General features: G+C 34.1%; 1 protein-coding gene across 1 annotated transcript in view; it reads right to left on the reverse strand.

Moving 5' to 3' along the window:
* LOC149801893 (furin-like protease kpc-1) overlaps positions 1 to 24,650 on the reverse strand; it is a 139,949-nt gene that overhangs the window by 76,020 nt on the left and 39,279 nt on the right. The window contains exons 4-7 of the mRNA XM_089956275.1: positions 24,443 to 24,577; positions 11,009 to 11,085; positions 6,345 to 6,606; positions 2,844 to 3,056 (exon numbers count right to left, since the gene is read on the reverse strand). Coding sequence (XP_089812401.1) covers positions 2,844 to 3,056; positions 6,345 to 6,606; positions 11,009 to 11,085; positions 24,443 to 24,577 — 687 coding nt within the window. The remainder of the gene's footprint in view (positions 1 to 2,843; positions 3,057 to 6,344; positions 6,607 to 11,008; positions 11,086 to 24,442; positions 24,578 to 24,650) is intronic.

Here is a 24,650-nt window from a genome sequence, read left to right on the forward strand (position 1 = left end):
AGGAATGCCAAGCCATGAGCATGTTTATCAGGAATATTTGTGTCAATTTTTCAAAATCTAGGTAAAACACCAGGGATGAATAATACATTCATTAAAAGTACCATATATACTCGCGTATAAGCCGAAAAATTTAGGAAAAAAATAAGGCCTGGAAGAAGGGGGGTCGTCTTATCTGTGGGCCAAGGTCCAAGTCTGAAATTTTTAATGCTTTTTCCCCTCTATTTCCAGTATTTATTGTTTCTGTCAATCACTGAAGATGAGATCACATCCTAATGATGCCACATGGCTCGTAAGATTTGTGCTGTCGTGAAGTGAAACAAATATTTTTTTTCTAACTTAAGTGGTAGGATAATGAATGAAAAACATGTTTTAACGTACTTGACATCTATTTGACAGATGTCCATCCACCAGAAAATGCAGCCATACGTGTTATTTAAGCCATGGTGGTACGTGTATTTTCCAAAAGAACCGCCATATTAGTAATCTCCAGTCAAGTATTTAACCCTCAGCTAATCAGTAATCATTAAACTCTACAGCATCGTACAAATGCACGCTAGCTTATTTCAGTGTAAATATTGATCGAGAGTAGAAATACATGTACAATAGTCTTAAAGGAACAATAGCGAGAGGCTCCATAGGGGTTAGTTGTGTGCACGTTTAGGAAGGGTAAATAACAGTGCAATATAAGAGTCAGCGTGAATAATTGTAAAACAATATAATTCTGACAGGTATTTTAGAAGTAATCGGCAGCTACAGTTTATATACTACTGTTGTTTAGTTGTTTGTAAAGCAAAGTGGTTTGTTAGCGGTAGAGTGTTGTACAATAGCTACCATATGCTTAATCTGTGGTAAACGCATGGGAATAATAGGTTTGTTTTGTTGCACAATGCCAGTGACTTTACTAATACATGCCGACTCTCAGATGTATTGTTTAATGAGATATGGTAGTGGACATGGTTTCTGCTCAAAGTTATAAACTGTCACAATACTTGAATAATGTCCACGCTGAAACCAATCATATTTTGATCAACTGAATCACACTACCGGTAGTTTAAAAAAAAACACAAATAAACAACAATGATAAATAATTATCAAATACAAACTGATAACCAACCACACATGGAAATAATTACAGGATAAGGTATATAAATAGCATACTACCACTATAAGAAATTATTTTAGTTTAATCTCTCTATAAGTTTATATTCAATTCAATCAGATAAAATGAATAGTGTTGGAAGTAAAAGAAAGCGTTCTGCTTATGATGCAGCATTTAAACTTAAAGTTATTGAATAAGCAGAAGCAAATAACTGTGCTGCAGCACGCAAATTTTTTGTGAACGAGAAGCAAGTACGGGAATGGCGGAAAAGGAAAGCAGCATTAGAAGAAATGCCAAAATCCAAGAAGGCTCGTCGGACTGGGATTGCCTCTTTCCCTGAATTGGGGAAAGAACTCAGTGATTTTGTAAGTGAACGTCGACAAAATGGAACAGAGGATGATGCTATATTTCAATCCAACAATGATGAGGAGAGCGAGAAGGAGAACAACACACTATTGGATGACCATGATGACAATGACGACGTATATGATGAAAGCATGCCCGTAGCAGAAGCCGAGTTTCGTGAACTGTTTGGCGAGTCTGATACAGAGCCAGATTTTGAAGGATTCTAAAAGTGATAGAACTTTTATAATTCATGATTTTAGAATGAGGATTAATTAAATTTCCATTAAGACTTAACACTTTAGAATTGTTTTTATTTCAACCTATAAATTAGCTTTCTTACTTTTATTTTATTTAATAATGTGATTTGCCTAAATAAACGTATTCAGAACTCACTTTGTGCATCTTGTGATGTACCGGTAGTCTAGAAATTATGGGTCGGCTTATACACGGGTTATGCACTTTATAACAGTTTTACCAATTCAGTTTTGGGGGGGTCGGCTTATACGCAAACGGGATTATACGCGAGTATATACAGTAACAAACTTCTATCCAATCATTTAATGTTAGATTTTTCTTTATGAATTATCTGCATCTTTCTTTACTCTTCATGTCAGCGATCATAATATATTTAAAATTTTATCCAAAGTGTAGCAAAATGCTGACACTTTCAGAAAAGTGACACCTGTGTCTCACTTCCCTTCAACATGGGCTCAGCCAAAATCTGTATGGATTGCATTCATTCATTAGTAGTTTTTCTCAATGAATGGCTTAGTACTAAATATCAGAAAGAAATTAAATCATTTGTTGAAAGAAATGTACCATCTATACTTGCTTATAAGTTGAATCAACCTGCAAACAATATCCTGATCTGCCATAGCAAAATTTAACTTCAGATTAAAGTCAATGTTGTTAGTTTTACTGAATACTCCTAAAAAACTGCACAGAGCCAGATCTACCAGCACATTACGTGATGTCAGATCTGGGTCTTTGCAGTTTGGAGTTTGACTTGTCTTATAAGCGGGTATAAACAGTATTTCCAATTACTGCAGACAACTAGGATACAATGCAGCTGATGGAAAGTGACTGCTATGGCATGCTTTCTTACTAATGTGGGTTCAACAAAATCTAAATTTGCAATTCTAGAAACCTATGCTGATTCATAACCCTCAATATTGCTTTATTCTCAGAACCTTAACAAACACTGAAGACAACTTAAAGACTAATTAATGTCTCTGAAATGTCAATATTATTTTTTTAAATATTGTGAGTACAGGTCAGGTTTCAATAATTCAATGATAATCCAACCAAAAGAGGTAAATAAGTATGTCTTCTATTTACATGAAATTCAAAGCATCATTAAAATTAAAATAAAAATATTTGCTTCCCTATAATTACTCACAATCTGTTTTTCTCTATAAGCACCGCTGCTGTAAGTTGTGGCCAATGTTGAAGAACATTCCTCAAGGTACCAAGGCTTTTTCCCCTCCTGTGATATGCTGCTAATGGACAGTGTGTAGATACTGTTGGTGTATCCATCACAGTTGCAGCTGTCCTTGGCATTGCCACCATTTCCAGATGCCCACACAAATATAGAGCCTTTACCTCCACGACCCTAAATAACAAAGTTGTGTATCAGTATCACAAGTTCTGTTAAAATCATATGATTTACTTTAAATTCATTTATTTTCATATCAATTTTCATAACATTATGTGGTACTAAAATTTATGGATCATTTTGTGCTATATGAATTTGTGGATCATTTTGCAGAACATGTACATGAATTTGTGGATCATTTTGTGCAACATAAATTTGTGGATCACTGTATGGTTCTTAAATCCAGAGATTATTGATCTCATTTTGGAATGAAAAAAATGAGGGTCTGAGTCAAAATATCGCAGATTCGCAGAAACATCCATGTTCATTTGGGTCTCTGAATAAGTGTAATCCCAATATCCATGACAATCATTTCATGCTTTCATGGGTGTTTCTTTTCAGCAAATGCTCTTATAATGAAATGCTTTTAAGGGAGCTGCTTTGCAACAAATGCTCAGATCATGAGATGCTTTTAAGGGAGCTGTTGTGCAACAAATGCTCAGATCATGAGATGCTTTTAAGGGAGCTGCTTTGCAACAAATGCTCAGATCATGAGATGCTTTTAAGGGAGCTGCTTTGTAACAAATGCTCAGATCACATGAGATGCTTTTAAGGAAGCTGCTGTGCAACAAATGCTCAGATCATGAGATGCTTTTAAGGGAGCTGATTTGCAACAAATGCTCAGATCATGAGATGCTTTTAAGGGAGCTGCTTTGCAACAAATTCTCAGATCATGAAATGATGTTAGGGGAGCTGCTTTGCAACAAATGCTCAGATCATGAGATGCTTTTAAGGGAGATGCTTTGCAACAAATGCTCAGATCATGAGATGCTTTTAAGGGAGCTGCTTTGTAACAAATGCTCAGATCACATGAGATGCTTTTAGGGAAGCTGCTGTGCAACAAATGCTCAGATCATGAGATGCTTTTAAGGGAGCTGATTTGCAACAAATGCTCAGATCATGAGATGCTTTTAAGGGAGCTGCTTTGCAACAAATGCTCAGATCATGAGATGCTTTTAAGGGAGCTGCTTTGCAACAAATGCTCAGATCATGAGATGCTTTTAAGGGAGCTGCTTTGCAGCAAATGCTCAGATCATGAGACTATGTGACCGTATATACAAGTTTGACTTAATTTCACAATCTGTACAACATGATCTGGCAAATTATTTCAAATACTCCCCAACTATCATATACTTGTGAGAGTTGGCTTTGGAGGAAACAAGTGAATCCACTTGCCTATATGTATGATTGTTTTCCAGTATAAAACAATCATAATCTTTCATCACATGATCTTCTAATTTGATCATTATGCACATAAACTAACAAAAACTCAGACTTCTAGTATCACTTGATTATTCTTTCACAATTATCAGGAAAAACATTAATTGCAACCCAGTTAAATCCCAAAACATGCAGCAGTCTAAGTTACTGTCCTGCATTAATCAATCAATGTACTGGTACTGATTCTCTAATCTAATTTTGAGTATTATAAATAAAAGCCAATATTGTAATTGCAATTTTGTTTAAATTTCATCTTCTGATACATTATAAAGGAAAAAGCAATTCTAGATCAATGTTCAATGCAGGACTGTATCATTACTTTGTGTCTGTCTCATTTAACTTTAACATAAAAGTAGGGTTTATTTCTTACCTGTTTACATTTGTATCATAAATATAATACTGTGTGTTGCAATGACTTCTATGGTTCTGACCCCTGTTTGTTGACTGCCAACGTTTTTAAATGTCACTAATAGTTAACAGAATTCCTCTGTATAAACCCAACTTTTTACACTCCATCCTAAGTTGAGAAATTTACAAAAGCTATTTTCCTGTTTTTATGTAGCATTAGTATTCACAATATGACATTTTGACTCGGACCCTAATTTTTCATTCAAAAATCAGACAAAAAATAATCCCTCATCCGGCATCATGAATCAAGTTTTAAGTCCGTCAATTGTCAAAGCCTCATGTCTGCAAATTAATATCTTATCCTTGGGTAGATTTTTCTTAACCTACATTCGTGCATTTTGAATGTTTATATTTATCTTGGCTGTGTAACAACTTCCCTTGCACATGCAAGAATAGGGGACTTAACCAAGGACTGCATGGGTGGTAACTGTATTAAACTTACCCTAATCAGGCTTCAGTCATTATGGCACAGAAAAAGGCTAATCAATGTATCAGTGTCATTTGGAAGCACAACTCAACTCCTCATTAATTACATGATGCCTGTGACTGAGTACAAACATCTCAACTCCTCATTAATTACATGATGCCTGTGACTGAGTACAAACATCTCAACTCCTCATTAATTACATGATGCCTGTGACTGAGTACAAATATTACAACTCATTAATTACATGATGCCTGTGACTGAGTACAAACATCTCAACTCATGGGTGATATTAATGCTATATTAGGAGTTTTCTTAACAGTATTTTGGAAAGGGGGGGGGAGTGTATGAAGTACTATGTAACAAAAAACAAAGACATTTTGACTATTATTTCTTAGGAGATAATGCATAGTCAGTCATTCTTGGTGATTATCATTGACAGATCAAAATCATACACTTAAAACCAAACACCTAAAGTTAAATTAGAACGTGGAAGAATCAATCTAATTCTGATTTATTTACACATTTATACAACCTGAACATAAAATTCAGCAGATAATAAAGTACTATGTGCTTGTTTCAACTACTTCATATTTCAAGGTAGATATTCAAGGAAATGGCATGAATGAAATAATTTTCTCAGTAAATATAGGTGAAGAAAGTTTTCCCTGATCAAGGCACATTTCATGAATGATACATAAAATTGAAAATCTGTATGAATATATTAGGCAATTCGACTAATGGCAAATACTTTCAAGTATTCATAAAAAAACACTGCATACACATGGATACAAATAATTTTAAAAAAATGTTCACCTCAACTATATATAACACTGCCACACAGTCCTAACATACAGCTTGACAATATCTGGTAACTTATTTAGGTCTGTTCTATTTAAACACACACCGTACCAGGAAGGCAGGTTTTGGAAAACATATGCAATTTGGCTACTTTGATTACTTTAACAGTTCCTCAGAATTAATACAAACTTCTAAACTGCATCGATGGGTGACTACTCCAGATTTTGGATACCAAGGGTGATTTATCAGAACTGCCCTTATGCTTTGTGAAATAATACCTATAGACTTTTAACTTTCAAAAAATAATGTAACCATGGTGCCTTGCTAATTGTTAACATGCCAGTGTACTACAAGCAGCTATTAAATAGAAATTAAGTTAAGCAGATGAGTACCTGAGTAATTCCATCTACAAATGCCTTCAAAGCAAGTGGACCAGGTCCATCTACCACTCGACCATCATCATCTGGACCCCAGCTAGCTGAGTATATGTCAACATGGCTACGATTAAAGCTGAGGGATGTTGCCTCAACGGCATCAAATACATCTCCATCTAACATCCGCACACCGCCAATCTTGGAATTAAATGCTATTCCTACTACACACTTGGAGTTATTTGCCTTGGCAGCGACCTCACCAGCGCAACGTGTCCCATGCCTGAAAAAAAGAAAAAAAAATACTAATACATCATATGAACATATGAATGGATTAGTAATCTGCATCTGACAATGAAAATAAATATCAACATTTATTTATTAGCTATATCACATCAGATGGGCTTACTGATCATAGAAACTGGGGGTGGAGGAGACCTCTCTAAAGCATCAGAAAGAGTGTGGAGAAACTAGCAATGAAAAATGGAAGCAACATGTGTGTGTAATGGGACTATCTCCTGTATGGACTGATACAGGGAATGTCTTTAACATTTTATATCGACAAAAAGATGCCATAACTAGGCCATAAAAATGTACTATGGTAATCTAACAAAATTCAGAACCGTTGATGAGATGTGTTAGAGTTTTACATATCAAACAGCATAAACATTGTGACAGACTGGGAGGATTACTGTGTGTGTGTGATTCGGCTTTTTAATGTAGCTTTAACAAAAATTCAGTCATATCGCTACGATGTCTGCAGTGTGGCAGCTTATAGTGATGTCTAGCACTGGGGCATCATGCCGCAGACATGTAGCATGATGTCCCACCCAGTCACATTATCCTGACACCAGGCCAACCAATCCTAACACTAACCTCTTAATGCTGAGTGCCAAGTGAGGCAGCTGTTAGTACCATTTTTGTAAGTCTTTGGTATGACTCAGCTGGGGATTGAACCCATGACCTCCCGCATCCAAGGCAGACGCTCTAACCACTAGGCCACCGGAGCAGTCGAGGATTACAGTAACATGATATATATGTAGTAAATGTCATACAGGTCATGTACCAATTGTCTTAGAAATGGGTATTATTATTTAGAATTTGATTCTACATACCTTTAAATGGCAATCATTCATTTTACTTGGATCCTCATATATCCATATTCCTTTGGAAGTTCATTATTTATATCCCCCAAGAAGTACACAAGGCAAAATCAATGTTAAAGTATCGGGACATTTTTGGATGACATCAACATAAAAGGTGTGATCCAGTACAATCTTAATTAAATGTTGCATTCTGTGATGTCACAAGGAAAGACATGCATGTCGATAAACAAATATGTACAAATAATTGTGACAACTAAACTCAATGTACTCTTTTCTTGACTCAGTTTAGTACCTAACCAACGCTAAGTCCATAGCAATCAATAATTTTCATCTGAAGTGTTTGACAAAAGTGATGGTGCAGAGCATTCAATAATCAGAATTGAATAGACATTGGTTTAAAAAAAATTTATTAAATTTTAAAACAACAATTTATATTTAAGATGATTAAATATACATACATGTCCAGTATGACTTTTACTATAATACATAATGTGGATTGCAAAGAGACACAAAAAGATATGATCCCAGTATGTGGTATATGATTTGATAATGAATCTCAACTGGGTGTGTACTGTTGGTATATCAAACTGATTGGCCCAAGGCTTCTAAATAAGCTCAAGATATAATTATGATTTCAACAGAAGGTTATTGCTTCTGTATTTTCAGATCAGTGATGAATTTTCACTTATTAACGATTAAGAAAATAAGAAAATAACAAGAAGAAAAAAATATTTCTCAATTTTGAAATGAATGAAACATTTTACACAATTTCATCGAAATCCCCTCTGCTTTCCTTTTTATCTGTGTCTCTCATGTTGCATGGGACAAAAATACATGGACATCAGTAGAGTGAAAGGAGAAAAAAGAATTCACTTGAAATTAACTTACACCAAGTAACCTAGAAGAACCTTAGTCCTTAAAATGGTACGTGTTCACTTTCCATGGGATTCTTCTACATTGTAACACGATAACAAAAATACAAAGCTGCAATAGCCTGTGGAGACAGATAGGTTGAATGGACAACTAATGTCATACATTTACTGCAATCTATTTGACACTTTATTTCCTTTTTATTTTCAAACAATAATAAGGTTCTAAAACTGAAAACCCATCAAATTGGAGCATACAAGATTTTTTGCCATGGCATGCAATAATTTCTCTGGATGTCTGATGCTAAAACTGGCAGACATTGCAACCAACAGAGAAAGTGAAAGGGAGAAAGAAAAGATTTAAACAAATATACGGTCATTTGCAATGGAAAATTAAGCATTACAGTGACATAGATGAAGTGTAAGTAAATTTAAATGTCTGAGTTATCTCTTGCTGGTTCATCACGACACAAAGACCATTCCCCATTCGTCTCTAGGTATGCTAGTGATTGAGTGAAAGACCTTTCAATATCTGGGACAATTGCTATGCACTGTTTGTAATGCTCTACTTTCTTCACTTGAACCAACGTTCATGTTTAAATCATAAGCATCTCTTGTACTTATTTAATCAATATGAATGGAAATAGCTCATAAAAGAAGTAAATTTACAATATCTTTTACTTATTTAATCAATACGAATAAAAATATAAGCTGAAAAAAAGTAAGTTAACAATTTCCAAAAGGATTATGAATAGCTATATTATGTGCAGAACTACATTTTGTAGCAGACACACTGTCAATAGTTTCCTGTAGTCAATCTTAAACAAAGTTGGAACATATGTGTACATGTATTTGGTATACATAAATACATTTATAGTATGTATCATATGTCTTTGATATACTACTTGTTGTAAAACTTTTTCATTAAAATAAAACCAGAAATAAAAAATGATGATGGCTTGTTTAATTTTTGCGTGAAAATTGTTTTAAAAACAGTTTTAACAAATAAAAAAATCAATATACTTAATAAATGTAACTGGATTATAGATCATCAAACTTGAGTTAGAGAATGTTAATAAAAGTCTAGTTGTTGTCAACAGAGTTTTTCTGTTTAATTAGTGCCTACGATACACAAATTTTGTTCTAAAGGTCCAAGAGCCCAAGGTAGCTGAGTGGTCCAAGGCACACACCTTATATATCACTGACATCTCACCTGTGCCCATGTCGATTTGAGTCTCATCTCGACCAATGTATGGTAATATATTTGCCAGTAACTTCCCATGGGTCAGTGGTTCTTCCTCCACCAATTATACTGGCCTCCATGCATAGCCTGCTATATGCTGAAAAGTGACTTTAAATACAACCTAAAGGTTTTATATGTTCTGATGCACTGCCATATTGCACAAAAGCACTTTTAGTAAGGGTTTAATTAGTGAGTGTGATGTACATGTTATAAACATTCAGACCATCGTTCGTCTACAGGTTTTTCTCTACTTTTTTTTAATCGGCAGAACTGGTGGCAAGTAGCGAACAAATATCCTCACTGAGAAGCCGATCTTTTAAATTTACTATACATCTGTTCATTATAGATCAAACTGCCATCTCTATCCCCGTTTAACCAGCAGACTAGCTAGTATAATCCTCAGATAGTTGGTATGAAGTAATCTTAGTCAGCGACACCTGTACTAATTGTCAAAGAAACAATGCTTAAACGTAATCAAATTTGAGTTTTACTCTGCTATGGTGTTTATTTAACACTTTTATGGATAAACAATTACAGCGAACTCAGGATCCCTGATACATGTTGTGCTTGTAGCTTGCTATGATTTTAATCGATCCCTGATATATGTTACATTTGTAGCTTGCTATGTTTTTCATAAATGCCTGATATATGATACATTTTATAGCTTGCTATGTTTTTCATAAATCCCTGATATATGTTACATTTGTAGGTTGATGTTTTTCATAAATCCCTGATATATGTTACATTTGTAGCTTGCTATGTTTTCCATAAATGCCTGATATATGTTGCATTTGTAGCTTGCTATGTTTTTCATAAATGTCTGATATATGTTGCATTTGTAGCTTGCTATGTTTTTCATAAATCCCTGATATATGTTACATTTGTAGCTTGCTATGTTTTTCATAAATCCCTGATATATGTTACATTTGTAGCTTGCTATGTTTTTCATAAATCCCTGATATATGTTACATTTTGTAGCTTGCTATGTTTTTCATAAATCCCTGATATATGTTACATTTTGTAGCTTGCTATGTTTTTCATAAACCCCTGATATATGTTACATTTTGTAGCTTGCTATGTTTTTCATAAATCCCTGATATATGTTACATTTGTAGCTTGCTATGTTTTTCATAAATCCCTGATATATGTTACATTTTGTAGCTTGCTATGTTTTTCATAAATCCCTGATATATGTTACATTTGTAGCTTGCTATGTTTTTCATAAATCCCTGATATATGTTACATTTGTAGCCTGCTATGTTTTTCATTGATCCCCGATATATGTTATGTTTGTAGCCTGCAATGTTTTTCATCAATCCCTGATGAAGGTTATTTTTTTGTAGCTTGTTGTATTTTTCACTGATCCCTGATATGTTATGTCTGTAGCCTGCTATATTTTTCATCGATACCTAATAAAGTAGATATAACAGATATTTCACAATCTACTATTTAAAATGAATTCCTCACCTGTTTTCATTTGTTGGATTATATCTTGGCATGGGATCAGGGTCATGATCGTTGACATCATAGCTTGCATATGGATCCTGAAGAACATCAAACAAAACAGATTTAAAGTTGTCATTTTATATGTTATGCCACTGCATGATCCAAAGGCCTAAGCAGTCAAAGAAGTTAGAAAAGTGAGACAATTACAAGCAAATTTGACAACTGGAAATGGGAATGTGTCTGACATTGTGGAGCTTACAAGAAAGAAAAAACCCTTGATGTTGACTAGTTTCCATGCAGTTTTTCCCACTGATGCAATGAAATTGACATCTTGGGCAGTGCACAACATGAACATGCTGTTTGGACAGTGCACAGCATGAACATGCTGTTTGGATAGTGCACAGCATGAATTCATTTATACACAAATCTCCAAATGTAATAATCATTTCTTTAAATGAAATTTAATTTGCCAGTAAAGAAACTTCCTGTTTATATGAGTTGTCAGATGAAACCAGTGAATAATGTTAAAGCATATTCTTTCAACTGTAGCATCCATTAACACCAAAGTCCTTAAAATTTACCAACAATAAGATATGCAGTTTCTAAAAATATTCAAATGCAGCTTTGCTTCTGGTTTCAGGACTGACCATTTTTGTTTTACCTGCAGAATTAGAAATTCTCCAATCATAGAAAAAAAAAGATTTTCTGAACCTTGTGAGGAATCTTTTCATTCATAGTTAACAGTATTAGACATCAAACTCATCAAGATGCTTACTATTTATCACATTCTTAAGCACCTAAAGGACATATACTAGAAAGAATAGTTCAATGTCTACCCACGTGCACTCTTCTCTAGTCATCGTCAGTTTTAAATGTACAGCAAATTATATCAGACAAATGCAAATTATTGAAGTAATTATATTGGGTGCATATTCAATTAAAGTACATGTCATACAGGTGATGTGTGTGTTAAGTATTGACTATATCAGCAACGGGTGTCGTTTTCTTACACATACTTTATATGGCCATTATTCACTTATGTGGATCCTCATACATCCATACATCTTTGGAAGGTAATAACTGACATGCCCAAACAAACATGCATGGTAAAATTAATTATTTTTTAAGGGATCAGGTGGGACCAAGTACAACCTGGATTGAATGTTGCACTGTTATTCATATCTCAATAAAAGCTGCACGTTGAAAAAAATTTGCACTACCCAATATTGTGATGATCAGACTCAACATGCTCTTGACTCGGTTGAGTACCCGGTCACCATTCTAAAAGTCCATAGCAATCAAAAAATTTCATATCAGTTAAGGTGCAGGACATTAAATAATCAGTGTTGTTGTTGTAGTGGAGTTTAATGCCATTTTTCAGCACAAGATAGGCTATACATGGCGGCCAGTATAAACGGTGGAGGAAGAACCTGGGAAAACCCCAGAAAGAACCACCAACCCATGAGAAGCTACTGGCAAGCTTTCTCACATACCCACATTGGCCGAGCCCAAGACTCGAACCCACCCAGACACAGATGAGATGGAAGTGATCCGTAATGGTAATTGCTTTCGACCATATGGCCACTCGGGGGCCCTTAAATAATCTCAGAACTAAACATATCTTTGATTGGACTATATAATATTAGTATCATATTTTAGAACAATGACTGATGTTTAAGATGAGTAAATGAACCTAATTAATCACATCAACATACACTGTATCATTGTTTTATTGAGAAATACTAAAAGTCCCTTATTAAAAGAATAAATTTATGTCATGCAACATCATTTCAATTTTGATAAATTGTCGCTGGGGAAAAAGAAAAAAATTGGTCATTCCAACTAACCAACCCAATGTTTAGTTTAGTTAAGGCATCTTATTGGCAAAACAATTAAAATATTTATATACATGGTGTTACAATAACACTATAACATGCATACACTTTATAACATGTTTTAGAAATGTTTAGAACATAGTATAGTGCCCATCCCTCCAACAAAAATTAGTAGATACATTCGAAGCATTGTCAATGCCCTTCCCCCATCAAACCGCTACACAATAGACGTTATTCTCTGTTGAGAGGCCATCTCAATCAAAGCAACAGTTATGTCTATAACTGGATCTATCAGTCAGTGAGAGCTTGCCAAGCACTTGACATGCACTGATATCTGCCTTGATGACTCAGTCAAAGCAGCATCCATTCATTTAAACACCATGACATGGTTGCAGTTCCAAACAAAGCCCAATTACTAATGAGCATGTAAGCAACCCGACAGGAAGTCTTAGCAAGTACATTTAAATGACCCAACATGGAAGTACAATTTCAGAGAGATTAAGTTGCTGACATTTTAATGGATCTTAACTTGTTTCAAAATTCAGGCACTTTTCAAGGACTATAGGACTTTTCAAGGACTACTGAACATCTGCAAGCACTTTCCTCATACTCACTGGTGCTGGCCTCAAATTAAAGATCTCCTCAAGATAACCACCAAAATTCAAGCACTTTGAAAGATTGTGCCAGCCCTGTCACAATTTCTGAGTAAACTTGGAGTGATTAACCACTGCAAAAGAGTCCTACAGTCCACTCATCTTTTTCCTATACCAATTCACATGGGAAGTTCACCACTGAATAAACATATTTATTCCAATTTCCAATTAAACTGGTCGTAAAGATCTCTTCTGTGTAGTTAAGATGTATCTAGCATAGAAAAATATGTGTTTCTAGGATAGAAAAATATGTGTTTATGAGCAAAACAAATGTAAGTAAAGCATAAAATCTAGAACACAGTGACCTGTTTGTAAGCATGTAGTACTAACAGAGATGCATCAAAAATTATAAAGCTGTATGATTCTAATGAACAGCATCTAATAAATGACCTTTAACCACAAAATTACAACAAAGAAGCATGACATATAGTTCACAGAGACCTCTTTGTTGTTGTTGTTGTAGGGTTTAACACCATTTTTCAGCACAAGATAGGCTATACATAGCAGCCAGTATAAATGGTGGAGGAAGAACCCAGGAAAACCCCAGAAAGAACCACCAACCCACAAGAAGCTAATGGTAAGCTTTCTCACATGCCCACATTGGTCGAACCCAAGACTCGAACCCACACAGACAGAGGTGAGATGGCAGTGATCAGTAACGGTGAGCGCTTTGACCACTCTGGGTCCCTGAGTACTTACTGTAATGATCCCCTCACATAGCACATAATATGAGCCATAAGGACTGACTCCTGAAATGATTAGTGCTTATCAAAGTGCATCCCCCCCACCAAGTTTCATGGTTACTGATACAACAGTATGCACCATAATTAACCTAAATATCTAGATCCTCCAATCTTCCAGGCAACATAATATCAAAACTGTAAGAATTTTAAAACTGACCAAAAAATCCCAATTCAAACTGGAATTTAAACAACGGAATCTTTTTCCTGTACACAAAAACTAGTTATCGAATAATCAATCATCTAACCGTTAAACCACTCTGATTACCCAAATTATCTTGTGGATTAATTGTAGGTGTTGTCAACAGGCAGTAATAAAACAGCAGACATGCAGTTCCTAAACAAAGCTAGCTGTGAGCTTGTTAAAGGCAATGATAAAGGAAAAATAACCTTTCATAAGACAGTTGGCAGAATTAATGAATGAATCTCTTTGATACCTGTAAAATCAATAATCAGCCTTACATTGAGCTGACATGTGATTGTGGGCTTCTTTTATATTAACCGATGTAGAGCATATCAAAAAAGATAAAGCTGTCATACACATCAATTTCTAATGTCACTGAAGTGGAATAACTTGTGCGAATTGTAACATTTAAATATGTATGTGGGTTATTATCTTTGTTTTCCAGTCACTAAACTGAGTTTTCATTTAATTTTGATAAAACTGTAAACATCTCTAACACAAGTTTCACAAGTTCTTGTAGACAGAGTTTTATTCACTGGCATATTTTCCCTTGACAAACTTATTTTTGGACAGAGTCTGTTTGGTCTTCAAATCTAAAATCCAAGTTTAAATAATGGTATTCAGCAATTAAATTCCTGAACCAATCCAAGTGATTTGGCTCCAATAAATACTTAGGGCAAAGACAACCATATCTGGAGTTTTAGTGTCAAACATTTTTCATGGAAAATATGATTATCTATCAGATTTTCAGACACTAAATATAAATTGGTGTACGAGTGATACATTCTGTCGTCAAAGACAATCTTTATGTTATAAAAATACCAATATTAAAACTGGGTCAAATTCAAAGCAAGATTTTAGCGTTACTTGTCACCAGTAGAAGTATATATATATATGAGGAACAAACACAAGCAATGCAACCAGGATTCTTTATTTGTGAAAAAACATTAAAACATTTTGAAAGTGTTCTTTATTGGCAAGCATGGATATAACACAAACTAGTTTACCAAAACTTGTACTTACAGCATACATCGATACACAATCACGACAATAAAGAACTCTTCTGGACAAAATATCCAGGAAAACTGACTGTTGTCATTAGGATATAAATTATCCTGAGGGAAATGAAATTATTTTTTAGTGTTCAGATATTTAGGTCAATGTCAGAGCACTGCATGCAAAATTCTATGTGGTTATAAGCTAAATAGTACATAAAAGACCAACCAAAGGTACTAAAAAAAATGAAATATAGGTTACAATGAGTTTCTTACGTTGTTAAGGTATGGTATTACCAGAGATGAATTTCATGACCTAGCATAAACAGTTCTTATGAAAATAACTTAAAACACAAAACTGAACCCAAGCCATGAAACCTAAATTATAGGTCACAGTGACTTTCATTTGTGATAAGACTGTAGTACTTATCAAGCATGATACCCTCATTAAGATTCATATTCTAGGTATAACAGTATGTAAACAAGGGGCAAAACACCTATGTAATCAAATTAAATGCAAAATGTTGCCTAAGCCAATAAAATATCGAATGTAAGATACAGTGATCCTTTGTTGCTCAGGTGTGGTACTAAAAGAAATGTATACAATCATCACATCAGAGAATTCTAGCATAAACAGCTTGAGAAATAAACTTCAAACTTAACCAAAGTCAGTGAAGTGGGTCACAATGACCTATATTTATGTGGCTGAAGTATTAAAGATTCAACCCTAACCATGTTTCAATGATTCAAAGTATAAAAGTATGTACAGGATGCAAAAAACCCTAAGCTAATGACAAACATTTCACAGATGTGTGACTAATATACATGTGAATACAAAGTTGGATCCCTTAGCTTCCTTCCCAGGGGATAAGTACAGTGAAAACCACTACATTCTGATGCCGAACAATATTTGACATGCAGTTTGGCTGTACATATGTATGTTTTTGTATGTGTGGACTACGATGCCAGGGGTAGTAGTACAACAGCTCTCCTTTACTTCATTGAGGTGATCTAATAAAAATGGAAAACTCTATATACTTGGTATTCCTATGAGATTGGCCATGGGGGGAAGCTGGTATTTTTTTGAAAAAAGATTTTAATTTCCTGTGTAGCTGATTTGTACATAAAAAGAACCAATGATATGCATTATAGTAGTTGAAAAAATTCAATTATCCACCCACCCACTCCAGGAAATGAAATCATGAGTCCCTAAAGCAGGGAATCACCTTAAAAAAGACTGCTTTGAGTATATCATCTTAAAAGATGTATACATGAAAACAGATGTAGGTTTATTCAATACATGGATTAATTATATGCTCATTTTTTTCTCCATTAACTTTACATTGTCAGAATTGTTCATGTTTTTCCTGATATTGCACTCATGTGTGCCAAATAGTGTATTAGGAACTACTTTGTAAAGAAATGTACACTAACATAGTAGGCACTTTATGATTTGGTCGATTAAATTTGTTTCTGAATGAACTTAAGCAGATGCTTCATGGACTGCCATATACGAGCTGCTTTGCCACATTCCATGTTAACTTTTTTGATACAACGTTTCAGATTTAGGCTAGTTATAGAAATGCCAGACGGGGTCCTTACAAACAACATGCAAGTGGCAAGGCATAAACTATCTTCTTTAGCTGGTAATAAGAATGGCAAAAAATATACTTAGTTTTACATCCAAAATTTCCTCAAAATGTACTTTCTTAGTTCAGCAAATCCAAATTACATGAGCCATGTCATGGGTTCTCAAGCTTCAGATTACATATTTCAAAATTGTACTGTAATTTTGACTATATTCCAAGTGCAATTACATCCTTCTTACTGCACTCAAAATGAAATACACATTATATTCCACAGTGTCTTTTTGAAAATTGCAATTGAAAGACTTCATATTTTTCCCACATTATGATTTCAAACATTCAATGACCGAACAAAACTGACTTGCAGATGTCAACACGCTGCTGAAATCCAATGTACTTCATGTAGAATTGGCATACATAAATCCAGTCCATAAGAAATTTTGTAGAATCGACAAAAATACCAAAATCTATTCATTTCAGATCAAATGGGAAAGTTGTTGCAATGCGCATTCATTCACAATATGACTCCAAATTTCAATTTTAAATAGACCAAAATGACATTTTCTTTTGAAAGCTGTCGAGTGCGCAACTAAGTTCAAATTTACTTTCTTTTTTGTAGTATATTTTTGTTTATATAATTAAGCCTTAGGTAGAATAAGAAAATGAGCATATAATAAAAAGGTTACTGCACCGTATGGGAAAATATGAACTCGTTTTGTCAGATAGATATACTGCACTCCCAAACTCGTGCAGTATTTATATCCGAAAAGCTCATATTTTCCTATACAAATGCAGTAATCTATAAATATTTTATGATGGCAATAATTTCAGATATTATCCACCCACCCACTCCTTCCAGAAAATGAAATTGTTAGTCCTTAAAGCAGGGAATCACCTTAAAATAGACTCTGCTATCTTTCGCGTTTATCATGTCATCTATGAAGACATGTATACATGAATATAGATGCAGGTTTATTCAGTAAATGATTATACTTCATGACGGCCATAATTTCAGATTTTACTACCAGCAATGAAGTATCAAAATGCAAGCAATTATGACAATATCAGATTCATTTTATTTCCATGGAAGCATAAAAGGCTTTTAGTTTAAAGGTAAGTACTGGAAGTAATTTTATCACAATCTGACATTCTATTTGACAGCAAGACACCTACTGAGTGTGTTGTGTGATCACTAATGGTGTTCATAGACTCTATAGCTTTAATATAATTTATAGACAGACATGAAGCTGAGAATCAAATTTGCCTGCCAACATCAGGCAAAAATATCATAAATAAAAAGGAAGAAAAGACCACCAATATAAAAGCTCCAGATAGATAGCATTATCAAAGATCAATGTGTAAATCATTTCAGGTGTAAAGCAGACAAAAAGGCTCTTGAGGGCCCATGGACCAATGCATAATATTTACAAGAACAAACATTCAGACAATGTATAAAAGAAAATGACACAAGAAGAATCTTTTTACAAAGTACTTTGAACCAATTTGTGGGTATATAATTTAATAGACCTGCCACTGATTTCCACACATTTTGTAATAAACAGACTTAATCCATGCAAACACTTAGCATAAATGCAGAGATCTGAGCCAAAGAAAATTCTGACATCCTTTTGCATGTATTTAAAATCCAACAAGCTTGATACCACTGCTGGTAGTAGTGCTCTTTGGTGTTTTTAAAGCACATCAAAGGGAGAGGCTGCTTTCTTATTTAAAGGAAGCAGCATCAAACTTGAATGCGCAAAACCCCCAGCTCTATCTTGTAACAAATCTCCAAAGTGGAACTTAAACTGCACTTTCTCTGATGATTAATCAATTAAATGAAGGAAGGGCAGTTTTACGAGATTCATCTAAACTGATCTGAAAAACATCTTCCCTTCAACCAATTAACACAAATTGGATTATCTTCACACATGACAAAGTATCACATCAGACAGGCATGATTAAAATGGACTTCTAAAAAGCATAATTATCTGCCAAAGGTTTATTCACCAGTTTCTTATATGTATAACAACACAGAAGTAGTAATAACACAGAAGTAGTAACAATAATGCACTCGTTTTTGTCATGCAAAAAATATAATTAGCAATAATAATGCACTGTTTTGTTGCTTGCTCAATGGAACCTGAATAATATATGTGATCAATGGAATACAAAATGTAGCAAAACATTTTTTATTCATGCAACACCAAATATTTGATTTAGACAGTAATGGTTTCACATTATTCACAATACTCTGTTCAGCATGGAACAGTGTATAACTAGATTATAGTGCCTTCATTAGGCATGCAATAGTGTATAACTAGATTATAGTGCCTTCATTCATGGTTTCCACACTTTTCTAAAGATAAATTTCCAGGTCATTTCCAGAGTTTTTCCAGGATGAAATTAATTTTTTCAAGGTTCACATATGACCATTACTGAATGGAATTAAAGAACATTTTAGATTATAAAACATGCATTTTCTAAATCTAAAGATGGTTCTCTTTCAAGAATCTCCGAAACATCTAAGCCAGGAAAGATGATCATGTACAAAACCACAAAATGTATCACACGAAACAAGTTTCTATATTCTTATAAATTGGCACAAAGTCATTTCAGTGCACAAAATAAAAATTCTAACTTTATTTTGCTGACCTGCATTATGTTACTAAGTGGGAACATTTCAAACCTTTAATTCTAAAGAATTATATATATATGCATCTTATAGAAAGTAAACATTTCCTATTACATTATACAATAAACGCAAATAATTAGAATCTTGTCTTGTAACAAAGAGAGTTTAACCCTGAATTTATCTGTGCCAATAAAATCCTGAACAAGATTTTTCAAACAACCTAATCTCCTTATAACGATCTGGTTAAAAATACATCATTTAATAAACATTTTCAAAAGGGTTGATTTAAACTTTGACAAAAGACCTTCAAAATTATGTACTGCTGTATAAACAAGGACTGAATTTTCTGTAAAATCATCTTGTTTTCTTGTAATTCATTAAACCAGTCCCCAAACATGTATTGATACAGGGGCTTGAATTACTTTTTAATATATAATACAAGGGACAACAATTTCAGCTCTGAGATTCAACAATTTGAACTACAAAATTGGTTTAAAATGAATAGCAGTCCGTTTCCTAATCTGGGTTTCCTCCAAATATTCCCAACCCAGTTTTCATATTTGGACATTCAGGTTGGGTGTGAGGTCGTTCCAACTGCATGTCGAAAATTTGGAATTTGCCGCCACCGTGCGGTAGCGACACATGGTAGTCGCTTACCAGCATGATTAGAAAATTTAAGCTTATGTTATATCGAATTATACCTGCATGAAACTGATAGGAAAATGATTTATTTTCTCAGAAATGGCAAGTATTATAATCATTATATCTTTATTCCGCTGACAGACTAGATGAAACTACGGCATTGATAAAACCTGACCTGGTACTTGCCATTTGCATTACTAGTCACTTCACAAATCTCAAACGACGACATCGGAAGTCCATTAGTCATGTGATATCAACAACAAACTCCATTTTAATGTTGTTGTAGGGAAATTCAATTATATTTAATGAAAGTCAGATATTTTTTGTAAAAACCAGCAATCTGGCCAGTCCAATTTATCAAGCAGAGAGCACATATCAATGTGGTAGTCCCATGATACAACAAAATTCCTGAAGTTGTTCTCAGAATATATAAATATGGAAAATTTTGTTTTGGTATTTTTATTACAACCAGTATACGACTCTCATTTAATATTTTTTTGTTTTTCTCTACAACATTTGAAAATGTGGGTTGTGAGATTTGTGTACTCATGCAACTAGCCATGCAAATCGCCGAGTACCAGGTCACATTTCATCAACTCCGATTTTAATACTCACAATTTCGAGGAAAATAAGTAATTTTCATATTCATTTCATGCATGTATCACTCAATCTAACAATGTTTAAAGTTTGCTAGGCCATCCGGTATGCAGCTACATTTTGCCACCACAATGTTTGCCTCTTGTAATGCCAGAGTGGTTTTCATAGCTTCCATGTAAGGAAAGATATGGATATCAAGCTGACTTTAAAAATAAAAGTCTACAAGATGAATTTAATCCACTGAGTGTTTGGATTCACTCAGCATATTTGTTTATCGTAAGAACCCAAATGATCTATACTGCACCCTCCAAATATTCTGGTTAGAACTGGTCAGTTCAGTTACGACTCAATTACGTGATTGTGTCGGGCATCAAGTGGTGGTGGAAAATTCATGGTTTTTCCCGACTTTCATCAATATTTGTGAAATTCCAGGATTTTTCAGTTGGGGAAAAAATTATCATTTCTCCCGACTTCTTCCCAATATCCCAGTAGCATGGGAACCCTGTTTATTAGGCAAGAAACAGTATAACTGTAAATTATAGTGCCTTCATTAGGCATGGAACAGAGTATAACTAGATTATAGTGCATCATGAGCTATGTTGGATATTTTCATGAATAAATAGCTAGTAGCATTATTCAAGATATTTGCATCTTAAAAAGGCACAAAATGTGACTGATTTTTTATTTTCTTAAATTTTAATGCTTTCATGCTTTTCATACATTATCACTTTTGTCCATGGCTGTGGGATGTTGACATGGCCTTTTGACCTTAGAATGTTCTGGAAGTGGACTTATAACTTACATCCTAGTCATCTTAATGTGGTTTTTATACAAGGTTCTGATAATCAAATTTATTCATTCCTATTTTAATATCAGTCTTTGTGAAACCACTTTTAGCTGATAAAATGAAATCCTTATAAAGGTACATCTAGGTCTGTCAGATAATGTTCACACCAAAACTGCATCAGAACATGTTGAATAGTTCTTGAGCTATCTGTGTTACAAGCAATATCCAATAATAAAGTTAATTGCCCAGGGTCACAACTCTTTCCAAAAGCTTTTCACAAGGCAAGATCTATAAAAGGCACATCTAGGTTAATGAAACTATGTTTGTACCAAACTGCATCATGAATGTTCAATGGATTCTGAGGTATGTTGGTTACAAGAAAAATTGCATATGAAGCAATGAAGTTAATTTCAAGGCCCATAACTCTACATTAAATGAAGCTGACAATATAAAACCCATAGTAACGGTTCCTGAGCAATGCTGGCTACAAGGATCTGCTATGACAGAAAATAAGATGACAACTCCATTATAATTAGATGGTAAGGACAAATGCTTTTTAACAATCTTGTGGCATGTGTTTATAAACATGTTTACGTTTTAGGGCATCCACTCTCAAAATAAGGTAATGGCAGATGTTAAGATTCAATGTTCTTAAAATGAGTAAAAGAAAAGAGCGAAAAGCAAACTTTGAAAAATTCAACAAATAATTTATTTCCCTAGAATACAAAGTGAAAATGAGAAAAAAGAATTTATGGTATTGTGAATTAAATCCCAAATTGAAGAATTACAGACACAAGTCCTAATAATTTAAAGTCCTGAATAAATTTCAGTATAATCCAGAATAAAACCAAAAACTGATGTGTCTGTAGTAGAGTGTTGGTGTGTCAACAGTCTTTTGTTTAAACATAGTAATATAATTCCAGGTGTGAATTCACTATAAATTACAGTGAATTCTCTATCCAAGAATTTTTTCAGAGCATTTTTGTATTTCCAGAGAATATAGTCACTTGAATTCAATAATTTGAAGAAATAAAATGTCCAGCCCAAAAATGAAATAATGGGCACAATTCAAATTATAAGTGCTAGGTCTTAAAGCACAAATGAACAAATCCTCTCTGTTTCAAAAGTATATAGTTCTCTACTTGACCTCAGGTCACAATTAGCATTTCTAAATATAAAAATTTCCTAAAGGAAAATAGCCTTTTAGAATGGTCTTAATGTTTACAAAATAAAAAACCATAACCTGGATTATGTAAAATATACAAACAGAATTCCAAAACCTAGACCTAGGCCCAAATAAACATATTTACTTCTATTAATAATAATACTGATTTTAACCCCAAACACATAGAGAATAATTTAGCTATGTAGTTGTTTACACAGCATAAAATAAAAAAGTAAATTCAAGTCAAGCAGAAATGAACTCGATTTGGACAAGGTCTAGTCCAACATACAATGTTACATTACAATGCTATGTAATGAAAAAATAAAAAACTAACAAACAATGTAAATTAAATACAGAAAACATATCTTGTGCAGATCAAGCTGACAAAGAGTAACTTATCTGGACCGTTTTCTATTGGATCTCTACACCACTAAATACAAACTATGGACTTAAAGGACATGGGCATTTATTGCACATGATATTTTGCACATAAATTACAGGTACCAACAGTCTTATCTGTTTTACCTGCTACAAGTGGATCAGCCTTACAAAGATTTCTATGGATCCTTGGAGAGCTATACCTGATGAACCAATGACACCATGAATATAAACAGAAAAAAGATCCAGGTCAGTTGATTACTAGGTCTCTATGCATAGCATTCCCTCCTTATAATGATGATCATGGGTACAAAAGAGCACAGTCTTATAATGAAGCACATGATACTGTAGTCCGTCAATATAATGCTGTCCATGGGTGCCACAGAGTGCACTGTCTTATAATGAAGTACATGAGACAGTACTCTGTCAATATAACATTGCACATGGGTGGCACAGAGTAAACCACATTATAATAAAGTACACGTTACATTTAACTGTACGACCACTTAATAAAATGTGATCATTGCCTTATAACAAAAACCATGGTATAATGAGAGGCCTTGAAGTGAGGGAGTGCCGTATATAGGCAATGATACAGTAAAACCTGTCTTAAAAGACCACTGCTATGTGAAACCACCTGTCTTGAGAGACCACATTCTCAATGCACACATTTATTCTTTATATAGCATTGTGACCTGTTATGAGAGACCACCTGTCTTGAGAGACCATACTTTTTTGGCAAAAGAAGTGGTCTTACAAAACAGGTTCTACTGTATTATGATTCAAGACCACATACTAATACTACAAATTTTGGAACTATCCCAAAATTAACAGTATGAACATTGCTCTTTAGAAAAATCAATGACATGTCTTTCATTTTATATTAAATATTAACTTCTTTTTTGAGGCAGGCAACCTTGCATAATTTTGATTAATAGCTTTTCTAAACCAATTACAACACTGAGCCATCAGATACTTTAGGTGTGTTAAAATTAAACCACGTGAGAAATGAAGATTATAGCATGGAACTTGCGACAGCCTAGCTTCATTATTTCACACAAGCACAATGTTTTACAAAGTTCAATTTGTCCAATGTTTTGCTTTAGAAGTTCAACATAGGGATAGATCCCTTAGGTGGATGCTTAAAACAGGTGAACAGGTTAATTAACATACTTTAACCTTTTCTCTATTTAAAGTTCATGCTAAAGTGTGTGTGTGGAGAGAGAGAGAGAATTACAATTTCATGTAAATCATGACATACATAATTGTCAAGGAGATCATCATGAATCCTCTCTATACCATCATCCAATATGGTGACTACAATATTCTTGCCACTGAAACCCTTCTTCCAGGCTGGTATCACATTCATGTCCGTGTTGTTATAACCCCCACCATGCTGAAATATAAGAAAAGAAAATATATTTGTAAACCGCAGTCACAAATTATACATGACCCAATAGGCTGTACTA

This window comes from Sinohyriopsis cumingii, chromosome 4, assembly GCF_028554795.1.
Source record: "Sinohyriopsis cumingii isolate HCF-2022 chromosome 4, ASM2855479v2, whole genome shotgun sequence".
NCBI classification, from domain to species: domain Eukaryota; kingdom Metazoa; phylum Mollusca; class Bivalvia; order Unionida; family Unionidae; genus Sinohyriopsis; species Sinohyriopsis cumingii.